Genomic DNA, 19,436 nt, shown 5'->3' on the forward strand with positions numbered 1-19,436 from the left:
AGACAGGACTACCAGGCGGCTCCATAAAGAGAGCTGCACGTGGGCTCATTGTGATCCAACTCTGCCAGTCTGGTTACATCAGTGACTGGGAATCAACCTCCTTCCTCATCCAGACATCCCTGCATCTCTAACTGTGATAGCCAACACACACACACACACACACACACACACACACATACACATAGGAGTAGGCCTACAGCATAGAGCAGGGGAGACGCCTGCCTGTGTGTGTTTATTCTTGGTCAGACTGTGGGATCCCGTGGCTGTCAGACAAATTTGGAATGGCACTTGGTCCAGTATTTTAGTATATCAGTTACAGTGTTACGGTCAGCCAGTCTGTCTGTTTGTCTGCCTGACTGACTGTCTGCCCACCAAAGAGACAAGATGGGTGGGGGCTGCAAGGGATCTCCTACTGCTCATGAGTGCAAATTAAATAACACACATACCACACAAATATGGAGCCACAAGTAGCTATGATGCAAAAATGACAGCAAATCGGGAATGTATGTTTGCTCTCTTTACATTGGAAAGTATTTTAGTTCGATGTTATAGTTTTACCAACAACAACCTTCACTATGTGTAGAATTAGTCATTTCTGCAGTTGGCGCCATCCGGTGGTAGTATAAAAAAAAACTGTAGCATAGCGCAAAGCATGGCGTGACATTCCTCTCTTTTTTTTTTTACAACACACAAAATTAAAAATTAATAAAAATATAAATATAAATTTATAAATTATAATTATAGTCAAAGAGTCACAGAGCTATGCGTCCGGTTTTCTAAAAGTAAAATGCATGTTAATCTTGCAAACTCTCCGAAAGTCCAGCTGAAAGTTTTTTTTTTTTTTTTTCAATAAGCTTTAAATTGTCCTAAAACCAGCTGGATAGAAAATATTCCTTCTGTTGGATGAATTAAAGTGTTTGTCAAGCTTTGTTTTTTAATCAAGGTAGTCAGAAATGGCACATCTCCTTGCACTTGTTAAACACAATATCATTGTTTATTAAAAAAAATACATATTGGAAAGAAATATAATTATGTGCCATTATAACTGATAGGCTGTGCCTGCGCTGTATCAATCGGTATGAAGGTTAGTTAGTCCTGATGGGCAGGTGGCACCTCGCATGGTTTTCCCTGCCATCAGTGTATGAACGGGTGCGAATGGGTGAATGCCATGTACACTCAAAAAAATGTCTTTTTGGATTTACTTAAAAAAGTTATGTCAAGCGGTTCCACGCAACTGTGTTAAGTAACAGCTAAGGTTCTTTATTTTTTAATATGTACTAAATGAAATACAATAAATGATACACAAGTGAATGGAGTATATTCAACTTAACTAGATTAGTTCATTTTTAGGGATTATTTTTACATTGAACCTACTTAATACTGTTGTGTATAACTTTAATAAATTCAACATAAGTGAATTGAGTAAATTCAATTAAACAATATTAGTTAATTATTATGGATTATTCTTACATTGAACCTACTAAATAATGTTATGTTCAACTCATTTAAGTTAAGTAGATAAGAAGAACACCATCATGATAAGTTAATTTTAAGTAAGATAGTTGCATGGAACCACACTTGACATAACATTCTTAAGTAAACTCACACTTAACACAACATTCTTAAATAGAACTCAGTAACTGAGTTGAATTTGTCCTAGTGAAATGCCTGGCTCTGTTAAATAGAAAAATAATGTTAAAATGGGAATCAAACACAGTGTCTTATCAAAAAAATGCCTTTATTTAACATCAAATAGCATTTTCTGAAGAGTTATCTAGTCGCATAAATTGCAAGCAACTTCACAGAATGTAGTTTAACAGTTGCAATACATAAAACCTCAATTCCCTTGTATAGCCTCATTTTCTCAAAAACAGACAAAGGAGGTAAAGTGCATAGAACAGCTGAAGTGCATATATATATATTGCCATAATGCATTTCTCAGTAGGAATTCAAAGTAGTTTGTTTCTTGCCTAAAACATTTTCTCAAAAACAGACATAGGAGGTAAAGTGCATAGAACAGCTGAAGTGCATATTGCCATAATGCATTTCTCAGAAAATCACTAGCTTCCACTAGTGTTTTCCTCCACTTAAGACATCATTTAAGAACTATCCTAATAATATTACTATAACAGGCAAGTACAGTGAAACCTGACGAGCACAGGTGAGAGACAGTGACAACAGGGACAACAATCTGTCAAGCAACTTGACAGAGCATAAGAACAGTCAATAAAACCACTTCTCTCCCTGCATGGCTCAAAGATCCCTCACCTCATTCATGAAGTTTATTCTTCAGTACCTGGACCTTGTTTGAAAGGCGATGGGTATCAATTCCCATCAGGACTTTCTGAAGAAATTCAAAACTGTACTTGAGATCAGGCGGGTAGCTCAAATTCAGATTGTAGATGAGCCCAAACAGCAGAGCAACGGCACAGGCGAGATCTCCAATGTGCTTGAGCATGACGACACCCTCAACAATGATCCCTACATCTTCTGGTGGATCGGAGGCATCTGCACCCTCATGTTTGATGACGTAGATCCCAAGGGCTGTCATATCCAGTTCGCTCTGGGCATTATCAAAGTTCACATCCTAAACCACAGAACAAAAAGAGACATGTTATTGAGCATTAGATGTCATGTGTTGAACAGGTACATCTTTCTTTCTTTACTCCCATCATTAGCTTTTGTATTTTTGCTGCATCTTTTTTTAACAAGTGTTATGGGGAACAGATTTAGCTTGGTAATGTCGATCAGATTTAGCTTGGTAATGTCGATCAAATGACTGCAGAGTCTGCTGTGAGCCTGTATTTCTATAAATGATTGGCTCCATGGTGCTCTCTGTGTTGCAGTAAATCAGGGAAACACAGAATTACAACCAGCTGTCACTTTAGTTTTGATAGCAATACAGGGTCAAGCAAGGGCAAAACCCTCTGTATTTAAAAATATGAAATATTTTAGAACAAAAACAGCCCAACTTCAGAGACTTGTAGAGAGAAATCAACCAGCACTTCAATCAACTTAATTTTAGTGTCTCAATTGTAAGACCTGGTAAACACTGTATTCAAATTTCAAGTTAAAATTGACCAACAAATATTTTCTTTAACAGCCTATTACACACTATAATTCATGCCAAATGTGGGCCATTGTTTTTGGAGAATAAAGTCCATTTGTTAATTCCTAGATGTTTTAATAATAAGTAGTGAATGTCAGACACATTTTTAAAATGTCCCTGCTTACCAAAGCTTTGAAGTTATCATGTCTTTTAATCTCCATATTTTACCATCATATTATATATAAGGAATATTATTATGTGATCCATTCCGCCATATTATTGCTACCAAAAATTCTATCATTGCCACAACGTTCCTCTTCAATCTACTGTACTTATTCTACGCTGTTAAATGGACATTTTTACACTTACCAGATATTCCTTGATGAGCTTCTCTGGGTCTTCATTTAAATACACAGCAAGTGATTTCAGGTTGCAAGCCCTCCTTGTAGCAATGGTGTCATTCTGTAAAAGAGGGAAATGTCACTGTACAACACTAAGCCTGTAGCTCATTGTAGCCTGACTCAGACATTTGTCTAAAACTCATTTCAAATGTTGTCTCGAGTGTAAAATCAGCAAATCTGAAACACTCCACAAAAAAATAATCACAAACCTCGTTGATGGAAGCCATGATCTCTGCAATCTTGCGACCTGCTACTCCTCCCTTCTTAAGGCACACCCTGGACAGCTTAGCAGAGTGGTGGTCAAGTTCTGACATAAACTTGGACATCAGTGGGATGGTGGTAATACGTGTAAATTCTGCACTTATCTGGAAAGAAGAGTTGTGGGGAGGGGAGACAAAAAACAACAACTTACAGCATTTGGCAAGACAGAAATAATAAAAAGCTGCATGAAAAAATGTCTATCTTCAGTAGGGCTGGGTGATATTAGGTGTGATATCAAACTAAATGTAAATAATACAAACATTTACAAATGTGTGATGCCACTTGCAACATTCCAAATTCTGATACAATATTTGTTCAATATTGTTGTCATGTTGAGAGTTGGACACTTAATTCTGACCTACCTCACTTTCAGCAAAAAGAGCTGGCCATCTGCTTTGAAATTCTGCAATGGAGGGCATGTCGACTACAACTTCTTTCCTCCTGTAGGCAAAAGTTTTGTCCATCTTCACTTTTATGATTTGATTGTTGTCCCTCTTCTTGACCTCAGACAGTAATTCCAACCTCTCATTCTCAAGAGTCTCTTGGTTTTCGCCAACTGGATAGTCTGGCAAAAAATTCACCTCAGCTTTCCTCGGTTTCTTCACTTGATTTGGACTTGTGTGGCCTCCTCTGCGTTTCATGGAATTGATGCTCAATTCAGAGGTTATGTTTCTCAGGCTACTGCGATAATTTGCCATTTTATATTTTAAACTAATCTTCCAACCGTAGAATCCTGTCACAGAACCTTGCTCCTTTAGGCATGCATGTGTTTTAATCAAAGCCTCTGCAACATCATCAAACTCTGCACTTGTAGGGTATGCTTTGTACTTGATTATTACAGAAGCCAAGGACTCTAAAATTGCAGACTTGAGTTTTGGGCTTGGGTTGAGGAGGGTGCCATTTTTGTGATATTCCTGATTGGCTTTCACAAGTTGCAGCTCTACTTCATAGGAAAACTGTGGAATAGGGAAGCTTGCTGGCCAGGCCTGAGATCTCAGCATCGAGGTTGGTGATGGTGATGAATCAGGGGTAGAGAGTATCTCGGTGTCGGTAGAAGAAAGGGAAGTGGATTCCACTGAGAGACTTCTCAGTACCTGAGGAGTACTACCTTCACCAGTTGCTTCCTGTGCATTTGTGATCACTTTAACCGTGCCCAAGTGTTGGAGAGCCGCTGTTGAGGTCAGATTTATAAATTCGTCAAAATCAACGTCCATGTATTGTAGCCGGAAGTCCTCTGCAACTGCACATTGTCTCTTGATCTCAAGTTTGAGGTCTTCTACTGACTCTGGTATTCCAGAAGGCAGAGTCAATTTTTCGGAGTTGTTTTCTCCCATGATAATCCGAAGTTTAACTGGGGTTGTCATTTTTTGTCCAACCCAACAGTTACTCTACATACAAAAAAAGAAAAAACAGATTTAGACATAAGCAGTTATACAAGTCTCACAATACCTCTAGGGTGCAAGCATTATGTACTTATGTGGCTGAATGCAAGTGTTTGAATTTGCGAAAATTACTACTAAAATAATACTAGTGCAACAGATTTGCTTTACATTACCGTAGGAGTGTATGTATCTTTTCAAAGTCACCATGCGAACTCCTCCAATTCTGTAGTCAGATAGGGGGCAACGATCTGCTAGTTCACTTAACTCAATAAGAGAAACATTGGTTGGAGATGGATCCAATTGGAAGGCCCGGTAGTGTTCCCTGTACCATGACTTCATTTTTTTCACAATGAATTCTAATCCATCTTTTGAGACACACATCTGCACAATTTCTGCAAACTCTGGCAGACCACCAACTGATCCATGTGCTATTATCATGCCACTTCTGTAGTTTATGCCATCAACAGAGACATTCTGGGTCAGATTAACCACAGTAGCATCTGGGTACTTCTGAGTGAAGCTTAGTGCTACACCCTCTTTCAGGATTTCAACTGGAACTGTTGAGACACGTGCAACTTCCAGAGATGGTTTTTCACAACTTGATGTATGCATATAATAGCCTGTCATGAGTTGATGTTTATTGGCCAAAGAATGGGTTATGTTTCTAAAGCAGTTTGTGTGCCTCACAACTTGCTTAAAAAAAGTATGTTTGGCCTCAAATCTCATTGTCCACAAGAAAACAAGAGGACCAAAGTGGCAAATCATTGATGGATAATGTTCGAGAAAGTGATGTTTTGGTAGCAGTCTTCTTTCTGGGAAAAGTTCTTGGAACCTATATCTGTGCTCTGATATTTTACTCTCCAAGTATGCAATTGACTCATTGGTATGGATGGGGCAAACTACCAAATCAACAATATCCTTCAAGTCTAGTATGAGTTGCCAGGCTGGTTCATCCTCTGGTGTCAGATTTCCAACAATAAGTGGTAACAACCTTAATAGACACCAATTCTCGTGTGCATTGCCACCGATTGTTTTTTTACTTTGGAAGGTACGTGGTAACAAATGAGGGCGATTAGTCTTGTCTCCCCATTTGTATGGAAAACTCTGAATCATCTGATTAAGAGTATCAAAAGAGAAATACTTCTTGGCAATTAAAACTCCAAAGCATTCAGCTAGCTCAACAGGCACTATGCCTTCGAAGAGATCATGCGCAAGATCAGGGGGGAAGCCTGAAGTAACCTTAAAGTGAGAAAGGCTTTCAGCTAAAACACATTTGTTTTTCACACCATAACAGTGTTTTCCTTCTTCAAGTGCCCTTGTTACATGAACACTATGCAACTCTTCAGTTCTCAGTTGAAATTCACCAGTTTTTACTTCTTTTGACTGAACCTCTTTACGTGTGGCAGTACAAAATCTACAGAAGTACTCTCCAGAAAAGTTTTCCACAAAACCGGCCAATCCGTGAGCTCCAAGACTATCTGCCACTACACACTGGACTGTGCCTTTAATAAATGCTCCTAGATGGTCAATGAACACCCCTTCCTGCTCTAAAGTGACAAGGTCATTCAAAAGGGGCTGAAATATTTTCTGATAGCCAAAGTTCTTTATATCATCACTTTTACATAACAATGCAAGATAAATTGAGGAGAGAGATGAATGAGAACCTGGTGGCAGGTTTCCTAGAACCCAATAAACTGAACAAAGTTTATGCTTTTTTCGGGATGTCCCCAATGGATTGCAGATTTCAAAGTCATCTATATAGAGGCACAAAGAGATTCTAAGTTCCTCACCAGATAGAAAATCACTGTTTAGAAAATGAAGACCATCTCGAAAAGATACATACTGCTCCTGCTTTACTGAAGGCTGCTCTGCATGACTATCAACAACTTTATTGAGTATGTCCTTCTGTTTGAGTAACTGCTGTAATGATTTTAATATGGGAACATACTGAAAAGACCTTTTTGTTTGGGACTCGAGTATGTATTCAATGGGATCAACCACATCGAAATGTTCCCTATAATACTGTCTCCGTTTGAAAGCAGTGCCTAGTGGGCCATTCTTTGCAGCAGCTTTTAACAAAGGGTTAAAAGAAGATAATGAGTTAGTCAGCTCTTTGATGACCAGCTGGTCTACACAGAGGTTGTGATTTTTGAAGGTATCTAGAATTACTTTTTTTGATACCGGTACAGATGCAGTGCTGATTAAAAAATGCAACTCTGTAAGCAGTTCATCAATTGCTGTGCTTGGAACGTGAAAATAATTTTCCAATTTTAGCAAAAGAGATGCAAATTTCAGCTCTATGGTTTTTGGTAAATCTTCAGGTTCTGTGTCAATTTCGATATCACCATCGGAATCTGCATTGCCATCTTCTGAGATTCTGTCATCTAGTGTGCCATCAGCTGAAGATTGAGGTTCACTTGTTTTTACAATGCCCACTTTAAAATCTTTTAATGTATATGGTTTGTGCTTCCTGTTTTTATGTGACTTAAAAGTACCATAAACATTTGTCTGAAACGAACATCCCTCAAACATACATTGCACCGTTTCGTGACTCTTAAGGTGGTTGTTGATGTGACAAAAATATTCTTGTGCTGAAGCTATGTCACTGCATGTACACAAATGACAATTAAAGATAACCACATTCACAGATTTTTGCACAGTTTGATTAGGATGAAATCTGCTTAAGTGACTATGAAGAGCATTCCATGTTTTGAAAACACAAGGGCAATGAGAATATGCACATGGGTGTCTGTGTCCAAAATGGCCATGAGCTAACCTGTAGTGCTTCAGAAGTAGAAACCGTGATGATGTCACTGTCTTGCACTGTTTGCATTGCCACATGAATGTCTGTGGAGAAAAAAGAAAGGGAAATGAGTCACTTATACAAAAGGTTTATCCACATGTGTAAAATTGAAACCAAAAAGTGCACAATGTGTGAAAGATTGAGTAACATTTGTTAATATATGGCTGTTGAAAAATTATATTTTTGGCCCGCTGTCCATGCTCAAATTGTTAATACTTTTAACTATTATTATGTGTCAGCAGTCGGAATATCTCTTTTAATATTTATTTATTGTTGCACTTCTTCTCCTGACCACAAATTAACATTGTATTACATTGGGGTTAGGGTGGCGCTGTTCAGCTCCCAGCACTACTTCTTCTTCTTCTTCTTCTTCTTCTACTAACAGCGGTGCTTAACAACCAACGAAAAAGAGTGAGAAGACGCTGTGATGGAGCGCGTTTTCAAAAAACTAATTCATGATTTTTATTAATTCATACTATAAGTGCATATATAAAATATAAAAATGTTAATGTGTTGTGGGCCGGCTGAAATGGTCTCGCGGCCCGGAGGCCGGACGTTCCCCACCCCTGGCATTAAGAGAGGACACAGAAACTCCCGCTCTGTAAAACCCAACCTTCTGATTACTGTGGAGAAACTGTGTTTGTTTCCACTGTTCTTCAAAATAGTCACTTACCGGCTACTTCCCCTGAACGTTCCTCTGATCCAACTGTCGCTCGCTCTGAGTGAGTGAGTGGTGGCAGGGCCACGGGGACGGTGTGTGCGCGTGTATGTGGAGGGGACGCGCATTTTCGCCCGCTCCTGGTTCACGTGATGGCTAAAAAAAAAACCCTCGCTTGTGTGTGCGCGCCGCTTACGTTAACGTTCATCATTTGCAAACGGATTCTTTCAGTTTAGCGTTCACAAAAATAGGAACGCTTTTAGTGCACAGCACTGCTCATATCACACAACCCAGTGAGACCTGACCGAAATGAACATGGGCTCTGCAAAACACACATGCCTCAACACACATCTCTACTCAGTTAGTAGATTTACTGATATAATCTGAGATGACGATTCTAAAACACTTTGCTGCTTTTATATTGACTATATGTGTGTTTTGAGAGCTTTAGCAGCACAATTTATAACTAAAAACAACAAAATTGTAGAGAGCACAATACTTACATTAAGTAGACTTCATGGCCACGTTCCTTCTGCGGCAAGTGAGAAAATGGATGAGCACCACGTGGAGGTACGGCATCAAAAAGTGACAATCTTCATTAAACAAACTATCTAATGCGTTTTATTCAAGAATGTTGTGTTGGCCCAATGAAAAGCTGTTGAGTAAACCTGCCAAAACACATTATTTCGTTCAAAAACCACAACTAACTCAATTAAATTTAGAAACACACACTAGTTAAGTAAATCTGATGAAAGAGGATTATTTTAACTCAACAATAGCAAGATTTCATTTTTTTGAGTGTAGTGTTAAAGCGCTTTGAGTTGATGGAAGACTCTAAAAGCATTGTACAAGAACAAGTTAATTTACTATCGATTTAAATTATTTTTTGTTGATGTGCAAATTGAGGTGTGCCATTTCCTGCTATGCTCTTTGAATTAAGAGAAAGAGGTACAACTTTGCAAACAGGTTATAAATCTCTTTATATCATGAAGCTGATTGAATGTTGTTTTCATACCGATTTTGTAAATAGTTGCAAGAAATGATGAACAATCTTCTGGGATTGTCAAAGATTGCAGGGTCTACTGTACATTTGAACTGAAAACTAATAGGCCCAACTACACACTAAAATCTGGTGATATAGCTGCAGCTAGCCTTAGCTAAAGTTAAGTGTTTCCTTTCCAGTTGGATCCTTTTGATAATATGACAAGACAAGCTAAGCAGAATAGCTTGAACTGCCATCTCAGGCCAAGACCACTTAACAATTCAAAAGGTTTGTATCTAAAAAGGCATTGAGTTTAAAATGTTTCAATCATGTTGAGTTACTGCTGTCTGTTTACAGTGTGGTCAGGTCCTGCATAGGTTTGCATCATGTGAATTGGTCTGTACTATTGCAGCTTGTTACTTGTTGTCATGTCACTGCACTATTTGCAACACACATTTATAAAGCATAAATACAACTTTTGATTGTTGTTGTCAAAACTAACCACCCATTTGCACATAGAATAACTTCCCCTGACCAATGAATTATAATAGGAAAACAGAAGAGCTGTTTTAATAGTTTAACTGGTATTTGGATTAAATCAAATTGGATTAAATTAAGATTAATAAATAAATGAGTGAGTGTTTTATGTAGTTTGTAATTTTAAATAAAATCCTTCCTCCTTGCTGAGCTCACTCTGGACCAGTAGAGGGCGACATGGCGGCTTTGTTCCCGATTTATCCACTGCCCCCTTCCTGTGTCACCAAGGGGATGCTGCTGAGAGGCCAGAACAGTTCCCATAGCAACCAGTGACTACGAGACCCTGAAAAAAATTCTGTCAGCATTTTCTCTCACTATGGTTACTGTCAGCTCAGTGCGAGTGGTGAAAACGATAATGTGAGATACTCCAGCGTGGAAACAGAGACTACATTTTACCTAAGTGTGTGTGTGTCTGACATACTAAACATGCTCATTTTTGTAAACATAGGTAAACTGCATGTCTGAGAATTCTAAACTGGCTGGTATCCTAGCAACAGACAGGCTGGTGCTACAGAACTATAAATATCCTTTTGGTGTGTGTCTGTGTGTGTGTGTGTGTGTGTGTGTGTGTGTGTGTGTGTGTGTGTGTGTGTGTGTGTGTGTGTGTGTGTGTGTGTGTGTGTGCATTTGGTAGCACTGTCACTTTCTATCAAGAGTAAGCTAAGGGATAAAAGAGAACCGAAAATAGAGAAAATTAGATGGAAATGAGTGAGAAAGAGAGAGAGAGAGAGAGAGAGAGAGAGAGAAGGATGGAGGAAGCGATGCAACAACATAAGATAAGTAGGCACGGAGCAGTAACAGTGAGTGCATGTTCTACAGTGTCTGTACTGTATCATCATCTAATCAACACATATAGTTTGGTATTTGGCTGCTTGCCTGCATTCAGCAGCGTGATCACTGGGCGTGGTGGTGCATTGACCTCCTCTCACCACTAGGTGGGTCACCAGTTCCACTTCGAGTGAGAGAGAGAGAGAGAGAGAGAGAGAGAGAGAGAGAGAGAGAGAGAGAGAGAGAGAGAGAGAGTGGTCTGCAGAAAGCAAAGAGGTTGGCTTCATGCAAGGGGCAATTCTTTTTATGTCCCCGTGCTCTGGATGGGGATGCATAAATGAGAGACAGGACGTTCTTTAAGTCCTTGTGCAACAGAAAGACACATCTTTATTAGTATAAAAAATTCCTCAACTTTCTTCTGACATTTGCTAATTGTAGGAATATTCTGCATCCACTGTAATTAATACAAGCTGATATCATGCAGACACTTGCTTTAATCAAATCCACAAAAGGTTAACAAACAGTAACCTAATCTCTTGGAGCCAGATTACTACTTAACTTCCTCTTGCAATATCCTTTCAGTTTTTTGTGGGTGGCTGCTGCCTTGGAACAGGATGGGTGGGCCCATTACCAACAATGACACAATCAAAAGTAATATCAGCATTAATGGATTACAGCAGATGCTCACATTAACTAAATATTGGTTTCAACAATATCAAATATGTCTATATGTTATGGTCTCCTTGCCAATGTATAGTAAAGGATAGTGTTGACACAGTACCAACATTATGACTTCAATAACTGTTATGCTGTTCATTCTGTACACATGACATCTATTGCATTCTGTCCATCCTGGGAGAAGGATCCCTCCTCTGTCGTTCTCCCATAGGTTTCTTCCTTTTTTCTCCCTGTTAAAGGGGTTTTTTAGGGGAGTTTTTCCTGTGCCGATGTGAGGGAAGGACAGAGGATGTCGCATGTGCACAGATTGTAAAGCCCTCTGAGGCAAATTTGTAATTTGTGATTCTGGGCTATACAAAATAAACTGAATTGAATTGAATTGAATATGATACCCTGATTAAATATCTCAAAATCGATACTGAAACAATACTTTGCCAAAAGCATAAAACATCAGGAAAAATAATGGAATAATAGATGACAGAATATGGAATTAAATAAAAATGTTTAGTGTATTAATTAAAATTGATATTGTATGAAACAATCTGGTGTCCCCAATGCTTGAATTTATGATTAACATTTTCCAGTTAACTTTATATTTGCAACCATATATCACTTATTTATGGTGCAAGATTGGTGGATTGGGTGCATTTTGATTGCCTCTAGGGCTCTCAACATGTTGATTGCGAGCCGGCAGCTCATAGCTAACAGTGCAGACTACAGTGAAAGTGCTGATGGAGCTAACAAAGTTTTCCTGAGGGCGAACCGGAGGGTGCATGCTACGCTTCAGTAAGGACGCCATTCGTAAGGAGAGCATATGCAGAGCACGGTGAGGAAACCATTGGGGTACACTCACTTGCAGTGAAAGCATGGGCTATGTCAAAAAAGCAAGGACAAGTTCAGACAACAACACAGACAGAGAGAGAAACTTAATTCTCTGCTCAGGTAGACTTTACTCCACTACATCTTTAAATAGCAAATAGTTGTCTGCTGCTATACAATGGTTAGAATGTTAAATACAGTTTTTATAAGGCTTCTTGGGTATAACAGTTTCCTAGTAGCACACTAATAACAGTTCAGACGGAGAGAGGTACTGCAGCCTGAGAGAAGGCAACAGGCTTCCAAAACACAAACCCACAAAATGATAATACATTTAGATAATTTAAATAAGGAGTTTATGTGTGAAAAGCTTAAAGCTAAAATCAGGGTGACACCAAAGTCACTGTAGAAAGTGCTGTGATGTGTCAGAGTGGAGTTTGTGGAGACTGTAGCTGTGTCCCAATCCAGCGGCTGCAGCCTTCGGAGGAGTCAGCCTTTGCGGTCTACTTCGGCCGGGTCCTTTGAATACCTCGAAGGCTCGACCGAGCGGTCCCCAAAATGAGACAGTCTGGTCTACAGAGGATTTCCTGTTTGCGTCACCAGCTTTTCGCGCCCCCATCCTTTTGCCACTCCCGTCTCCTAGCAACCAGCTGCGGTTGTCATAAAAGAGGTAAAGCTAAGTTTAAAAAAAAATGACGAGCTGCTATAAATAGTGCAGCGGCTCTCGGTAGCATTAGCTGGCGTAAATTAACCGATCATTTTAACATTAGTGTGATCTGATCAGGTCCCTTGTTTTTAGTTTTAACACTTGTATCTGTAGATATTCACGTGAGTTAAAACCCAATAATTAAATTTTAATGTGAAGTCGCCATGTCGATAAAAAAAAATCTACTTCACCGGCACAATCTTGGGATATGTTGGGCCGCGAAGGATCCATCAGTTGTGTCCTCCGAATCTGGGAAAAGTAGGCTGCATTTGTCGGCTGCATTAGAAGGAGTCTTCGAAATGGGACAGACTTGGATGGGACACAGTTAGTGTGACTCTCACCACTGGAATGCTTGGTCAGTTTCACATTGCTGAGAAACATGGTGAAATGATTATTCAACACATGTTCTTTGGTGGATTATGTGTTTGCCGAATTACAGGAGATGCTTGGAAAGATTCAAAAAGATGGTGAATCTAAATGTATTCGTACATTTGGTAGGTAAATAGAGGCGGATTGTAATTTCCCTGTTTTCTTTGGCAGAGTTCTACTGATATAGACACTACAGACAGTGGTTCATAACCTCCGCACATTACCATAGGTGAGGGTCTGAACATAAATGGACTATAATTGAGAGCTTCGCCCCCTCTATACCATAATAGTCTGGTACAACATTTGGATCATTGCTGCCGCCGCAACAAACAACCTGTCTGTCTCTTGCTTCATTTTACCCTAACTTGTGAACAAGACCAAAGGAACTTTGGAACTTGAACTCTCTTGATTGGGACAATGACTCACTCTAAAACCGGAGGGCCACATCCACAATTTTCCAGCAGAGCACTTTGAGGACTTGGAGGTACTGACTCTCATCCCTAATGAGCGCAATGAGATCCTGTCCAAGAAAATCACAAGCAGAATCAGTGAAAAGGGAAAACCCTGGCAGAGGGCAAAACCCACTTGAAACATGTTTCACTTTGTGACGAGTATACGGATACAATTTTCTCTGATTAAACAAGAAACGGATGGCTCGTAGCAACAACCCAAGGACCCCATATTTCGGCAGCACACCCCACAGATCTCTCGGGGACAGTCGTAAGCCTTCTCTAACTCCACAAAACACACGTGGAGTGGATAAGCAAACTCCCTTGAACCCTCCAACAGCCCAACCAAAGTAAAGAGCTTGTCCACTGTTCCAAGGCCAGGATTGAATATGCATTGAGGTTCAACAATCAACAAGTTCAGGGGTCATTTCTTTCAAACTATTGACATAAATAGCCGTTCTTTTCCAGCAGTAGGTACCAGGTTTGAAATCGAAACCACCAACCTTTTATGTGGGCAGTGATTATCTTGTTAATGTTTATTCAGAATCTCAACAAAAGAAACCAGCGTCCGAATTTTGACAGGAGAGAGGCAGAGGAAGAAAAACACCAAATGCTGGGGCAGTGTCGCACGGGCCTTAAGGTCACTATGAGGGCAAAGCAAATCGTTTTTGAGGGGCATTAATCGCAACCTAGTGCAACCATAGCTGTCAGGGCCCCAGACATGCCCTCAACACTTGGAGAATAAAACACTGAAGCTAAATATCCAGATACGACTTCAGGGAAGCTAGAAAATCTGTCTTTTGTTATTAAAACACACCACATGAATTTACTTGGTAATGCTTTATGGCACTGATTCAAAATCAATGTGTTAAGCAGGCAGAAATGTACTTGTGAAATAACAATTAAAAGTTGACACTGAGGTTCTTTAGGTGGATTGCCACTGGAAATGTGTCTGCTGGGCCGGGTTCATTAAATTGGCAGGCACCTGGCTAAACATGTCAAGGTGATTGATGATTGCTTTGATTCTGCTTGATTTCAGTGCAGGCCATTTAAAAATGATAGCAAGGCTCTGACTGGAGATAAGCTTCACCCCACTTACTCTGTCCTTAGCTCCCACTATCGCTCTTCTCATTCCCTCCCACCTCTCTGCTCCCTGTCTTCCTCTGGGAGTCTTTATTTCCTCCTAGATCTCTAAATGTTCAGTCAAACCAACAGTTTTTTTGTCTGCACTAAAAAGCAATGATAGCAAATAAGCAACAATAGAAGTATGAATCAGTTATGTGTCAGCTTTTGTTCTGAGGCAAGGCTTTTTTAAGATTTCACCTTAAGGTGGGCTTATAGCCTCTCGACCAAGAATGCAAGGTATCCTATTCAAAGCACAAGAAAAACTGTCAGTGCTGGAAACGGACAGAAGCTGGTACAGAATGCTAATTGCCCATCACAAGAGGATTTTGTTGAAGAGAAGTCTATATTATTTAATTGTGAATAAGGGCAGCTTTTTTTGTCAAGTGATTTAGAAAATGCTAAAGTCTGTGTTTTGACAACGGGGATGATTAGTGTGAGAAGAAGGGCTGAAGCTGGAGTGTAAGTAATCTGTGCAAGCAAAACTATATCTGAGTGCAAGCTATTTGAGTGTGAAGAGAGAGTTTTGAGGGGGATCATAACATAATCTGAAGGGAAATAAATAGGTCATGCTCTCAAATTGAAAGAACAGGCTCTTGAATAAAGATAGAAAAATAGCTTAATACTCTCTCCCCTACTTGTTATTCCGATAAACTAATTTGCATTCATAAAAAACGTGTTTTTTGTTAGTGACATGTATCTCATATAACTTGGTGTCCCAGTACAGCTGTGCCTCTACCTCATTCTATTGTTTTCCTCTTCCTTGAGTTCCTTTTGTTGCGTTTTGTCTGGGCGTGGCACTCTATCTCACTCCTGGTGCCATCCACCTTCACACCTGCGACTCAGAAATATTTACCCAGGCTCAATAGTCTTAGACCGATTGTTAAGTGTAAGCTTTAGCCAAACTAAGCTCTAGTTTCGGTATTTCATGGTGTAAATCAGAATCCTGCATAACCTTGTGTTTTACCTGTGCCTGAAGTCGATCACCTGCCTGCATCATCCAGCGCCTCGTCAGTATGTTTCCTAGCCTGCTGTCTGCCCTCGCCCTGCTACAAGCTCAACAAATACGTTCTCTCTAACCTCTTCCATAAATCTACTTTGAGCTATTGCCTATTTTTGTCAGAGTTCTGCTTTTGAGTCCAAGAAAGTTAACGGAACATAACAGACCGGACTGAAGTTTTACTGATTTAGAATAATTTCTATGTAGTTGAGCTGCTGCAACACCCGTATTTCCCCCATGGGGATCAATAAAGGAATATAATAATAATAATAATAATTACCCAACACTCGTCACTGTTTTCGAATTATTCGGATGTTGGCATTCAGTTTAAAAAGTAGTTTGAACGGTTTAGCAGTCGGACAACAGCAACAATAACCCCTTTCCCTCCATCCAGCAGCTAAGAATCAAGACACAGAAAACTTCCCTTGGTAAATGGTAAATGGACTGGTAAACATGCACGCATGCACGCGGTACATACTGGCTACGCACTGAGCTATTCTCCAAATGAGCTAAACTACTTTGAGGATTTATGGTTGCCATGGAATTTAACGGCACAAAATCTAATATCACAAGTACTTTAAAACACTGGAGTGATGCGTTTTACTTGCTTGGATATTAAAAAGTACAGAGGCAGTAAAGTCAATGGGCTTCATTTACCAATATGTTCCTAATCTAAAAAAATGTAAGATTACAACCTTTTTTTAAATTTTAAATATATATATATATATATATATATATATATATATATATATATATATATATATATGACATTGCCTATACTTTATACACCTTCAAATTGGTACAGAGCTAACACAACCAAAACTGTGTCCTGCTGCTGAAATGCTTATCATGCTTGTCTTTGTTGTCAGCAATACCTGGAAAGTCTTAAACCAATGTGGGTAAAGCTCGACAACCCCAAACCAAATGGGGTATTAATCACAAAGTGTATTGAAATCAATCTGACAGGGATTCCATTTCCATATAAAACCCATCTAACTTTATTGATCATTAATAGCTTGCATGCTGGCATAAACATATTTCAGGTATTACTCTGAACTCTTGGCTAATAAAATGACTGCACTGCATTATGCAGTGAGTCATGCACATGAATCCGGTTGTGCAGGAGAACTAGATGTTAATTTCCCTCCATCTAGTGATACTTTGAAAAAAAAATGTTTGCATTGGAAATCATCACTCAGTGTAGGTGGATTTTCCCTGTGTGCCCAGCAAAATCACTGTTTCTGCTTCTCTGAGTTATGCAAAAGTAAATGCAAGGCGGCATGACACAAGATAATATAATACAGAATGCTGTGTGGTAGAATGTTATTTGCCTGTTATTTTTTTTTAAAGCCAGGAAAAGCCTGTTCAGTTCAGCAAATTGCCACAAAATTAGACACCTCAAAAACCCAGACTTTTTATTCAGTATAAAAATGTTAAAGTCTTCGCTGCTCGCAGTCCTGTTCAATATGACTTCCATGTGTGAAGAATGCAAACTGTCTGTTTCTGTTAGGCAGAAAGCTAATGTTACTGCTGGTATCTTCTGTTTCCTTTGATGGTGATTCATTTATGTTTTTAACAGGATTTTAAAATATCTCACCGGCAGCAATCAGGTGAGGTCACTCTGAGTAAGATTAAGATTCTTGACACTCGACTGTCTAATGCAGCTGTCAGTCACTCTAATCAGTTAATTTTTCCCTGTCAGTCGTCACCCTGCAGAATAAAAAAAATCCATATCTGCTCCTCCCTTTGTATGGCCTACCTTTTCCTGTCTTCAGCATTTTGGGAAATGTGCTTATTTATTTATTTTCTCTAGTAAGATAAGAAGATAGATGCCACTCTTCTGTTTGTAAGTTAAACATGGAGCTAAAACCAGAAGCCATTTAGCATAGTTTAGCATAAAAAAAGGAAGCGTGACAAAACAGTTAGCCTGTTTCAAAGTTGTCCGAAGTCAATGGTTTTTTTGAATGGGTTTTTGGTTAGATGCCTGAAACAAGGTCTGTGTCTGACACAACTTTAACATATTTTAACATTTTGTTCAATGATATAAAGTACATCAGTAGAAAACCTTAGAGCTTTTAGGAGTCTTAATAAAGGCGGTTGCTAGCAAGAGTCTAAATGAGATAATAAACGCTGACTACCTTGCCTTCGCAGCCTTGTTGTGTCATCTCAGGCTAGTGTCATTCTTTTATAGCCTAACGATGGCTTTTTACTTCTGCCGATTGCATTCACACTTCATAAAAATCTTAATGTGGTGTTGATTTGTGAAGATTATCTTGCTGAACAAAATTTGTAAGTATCATGATCATGTGTTTGCCACTGAGTTTATTTTTCTGCAATAATCTTTTTTTTTGCATCCCCTTAAATTAAATATTAATTATTTTTTTGATCTTACTAGTCAGAATATCTTTCTCATTATGATAGCAGTTTACTAACAAAGAGCATTTCAGCTGTCTGTGGATGCAGAACTGTATAAGGTTACGCACAAGTCAACCACATGAGCAATCAGACGTTTTTTTAACTGCAGGTCTGAACATCATCCAACCCAGCTTGGGGAATGTCCACCCCGACTGTCTGTTTAGCACCATAACTTAGCACCTGTCGCTCTACCGCTTGTGAATGCACCCCGAACCAACACCGTTTTGATTGGGCTGACAGCTCATTAACACCGAAAACAAATAAAGATTTCTCTATCAGCTGTTGACTGTTTTAACCTGTTAATTAACTTTGAACTGTGAAAACACTGTGAATGAACTAGCAACTCTTAACATGTTAACAACTAGTTATAGTAGTTACCATTACCTTACTTATTCTTGACTATAAATCGAATTTGTGGACTGGGCCGCATTAGCATTTTGGACGATGGTTACACACCAGAGAGAGCTTGCAATATGTGTATGTATATGTGTGTGTGTGTGTGTGTGTGTGTGTGTGTGTGTGTGTGTGTGTGTGTGTGTGTGTGTGTGTGATAGTGTGAGTTGTTATAGTTGGTGTTGACTTGTGCAGTCACTGTGTGTCAAATTATGTGGAAGCTAGGAATAACTATTGGGTTACAACAGCTAATGGGGATACGAACAAATACACAAACAAACCAGATAAAGAGGTAATGATTAGCCCAATTAGCAAAAAAAAAACATACAAAGAGGTAAGGTAAGGAGAGTGACTGTATGACTTTTTCCAAAGCAATCAGGGTGAGTCCACTAGATAAGATTCAGAGCAGTCCTCCCTTACACCTCCTCCACTCCTGTCTCCCTCCTTTCACCCTCCCTCCTTCTCTGCTGCTGTCTGAAGGCTTTCTCAATCTGCCCAGCCTCCCTCTCCTCCTCTCTCTGTATTATTCTTGAACCCTGTAAACCTGCCTCTTCCTTACAGCTACTGCCACAGCAGTGAGGATGAAAGACTCCTCTCTCTCTTCATGTTTGAATGAATACCATCAGACACCACCTCTCTCTCCCTCT

The 19,436-nt window shown here is 39.4% G+C and overlaps 1 protein-coding gene across 1 annotated transcript; it reads right to left on the minus strand.

Moving 5' to 3' along the window:
* Positions 1-1,574: 1,574 nt before the first annotated feature.
* On the minus strand, positions 1,575-8,654 carry LOC129108469 (uncharacterized). Its single transcript, XM_054620302.1, has 6 exons — positions 8,570-8,654; positions 7,870-7,940; positions 4,074-5,099; positions 3,660-3,815; positions 3,419-3,511; positions 1,575-2,587 (listed from the first exon to the last, which is right to left on the minus strand). Exons 2-6 carry the CDS (start codon positions 7,924-7,926, stop codon positions 2,270-2,272), a joined length of 1,650 nt encoding a protein of 549 aa, XP_054476277.1. The 5' UTR covers positions 7,927-7,940; positions 8,570-8,654; the 3' UTR covers positions 1,575-2,269.
* Between the last annotated feature and the right edge of the window lie 10,782 nt (positions 8,655-19,436).

The sequence above is a fragment of the Anoplopoma fimbria genome, chromosome 19 (assembly GCF_027596085.1).
Source record: "Anoplopoma fimbria isolate UVic2021 breed Golden Eagle Sablefish chromosome 19, Afim_UVic_2022, whole genome shotgun sequence".
NCBI classification, from domain to species: domain Eukaryota; kingdom Metazoa; phylum Chordata; class Actinopteri; order Perciformes; family Anoplopomatidae; genus Anoplopoma; species Anoplopoma fimbria.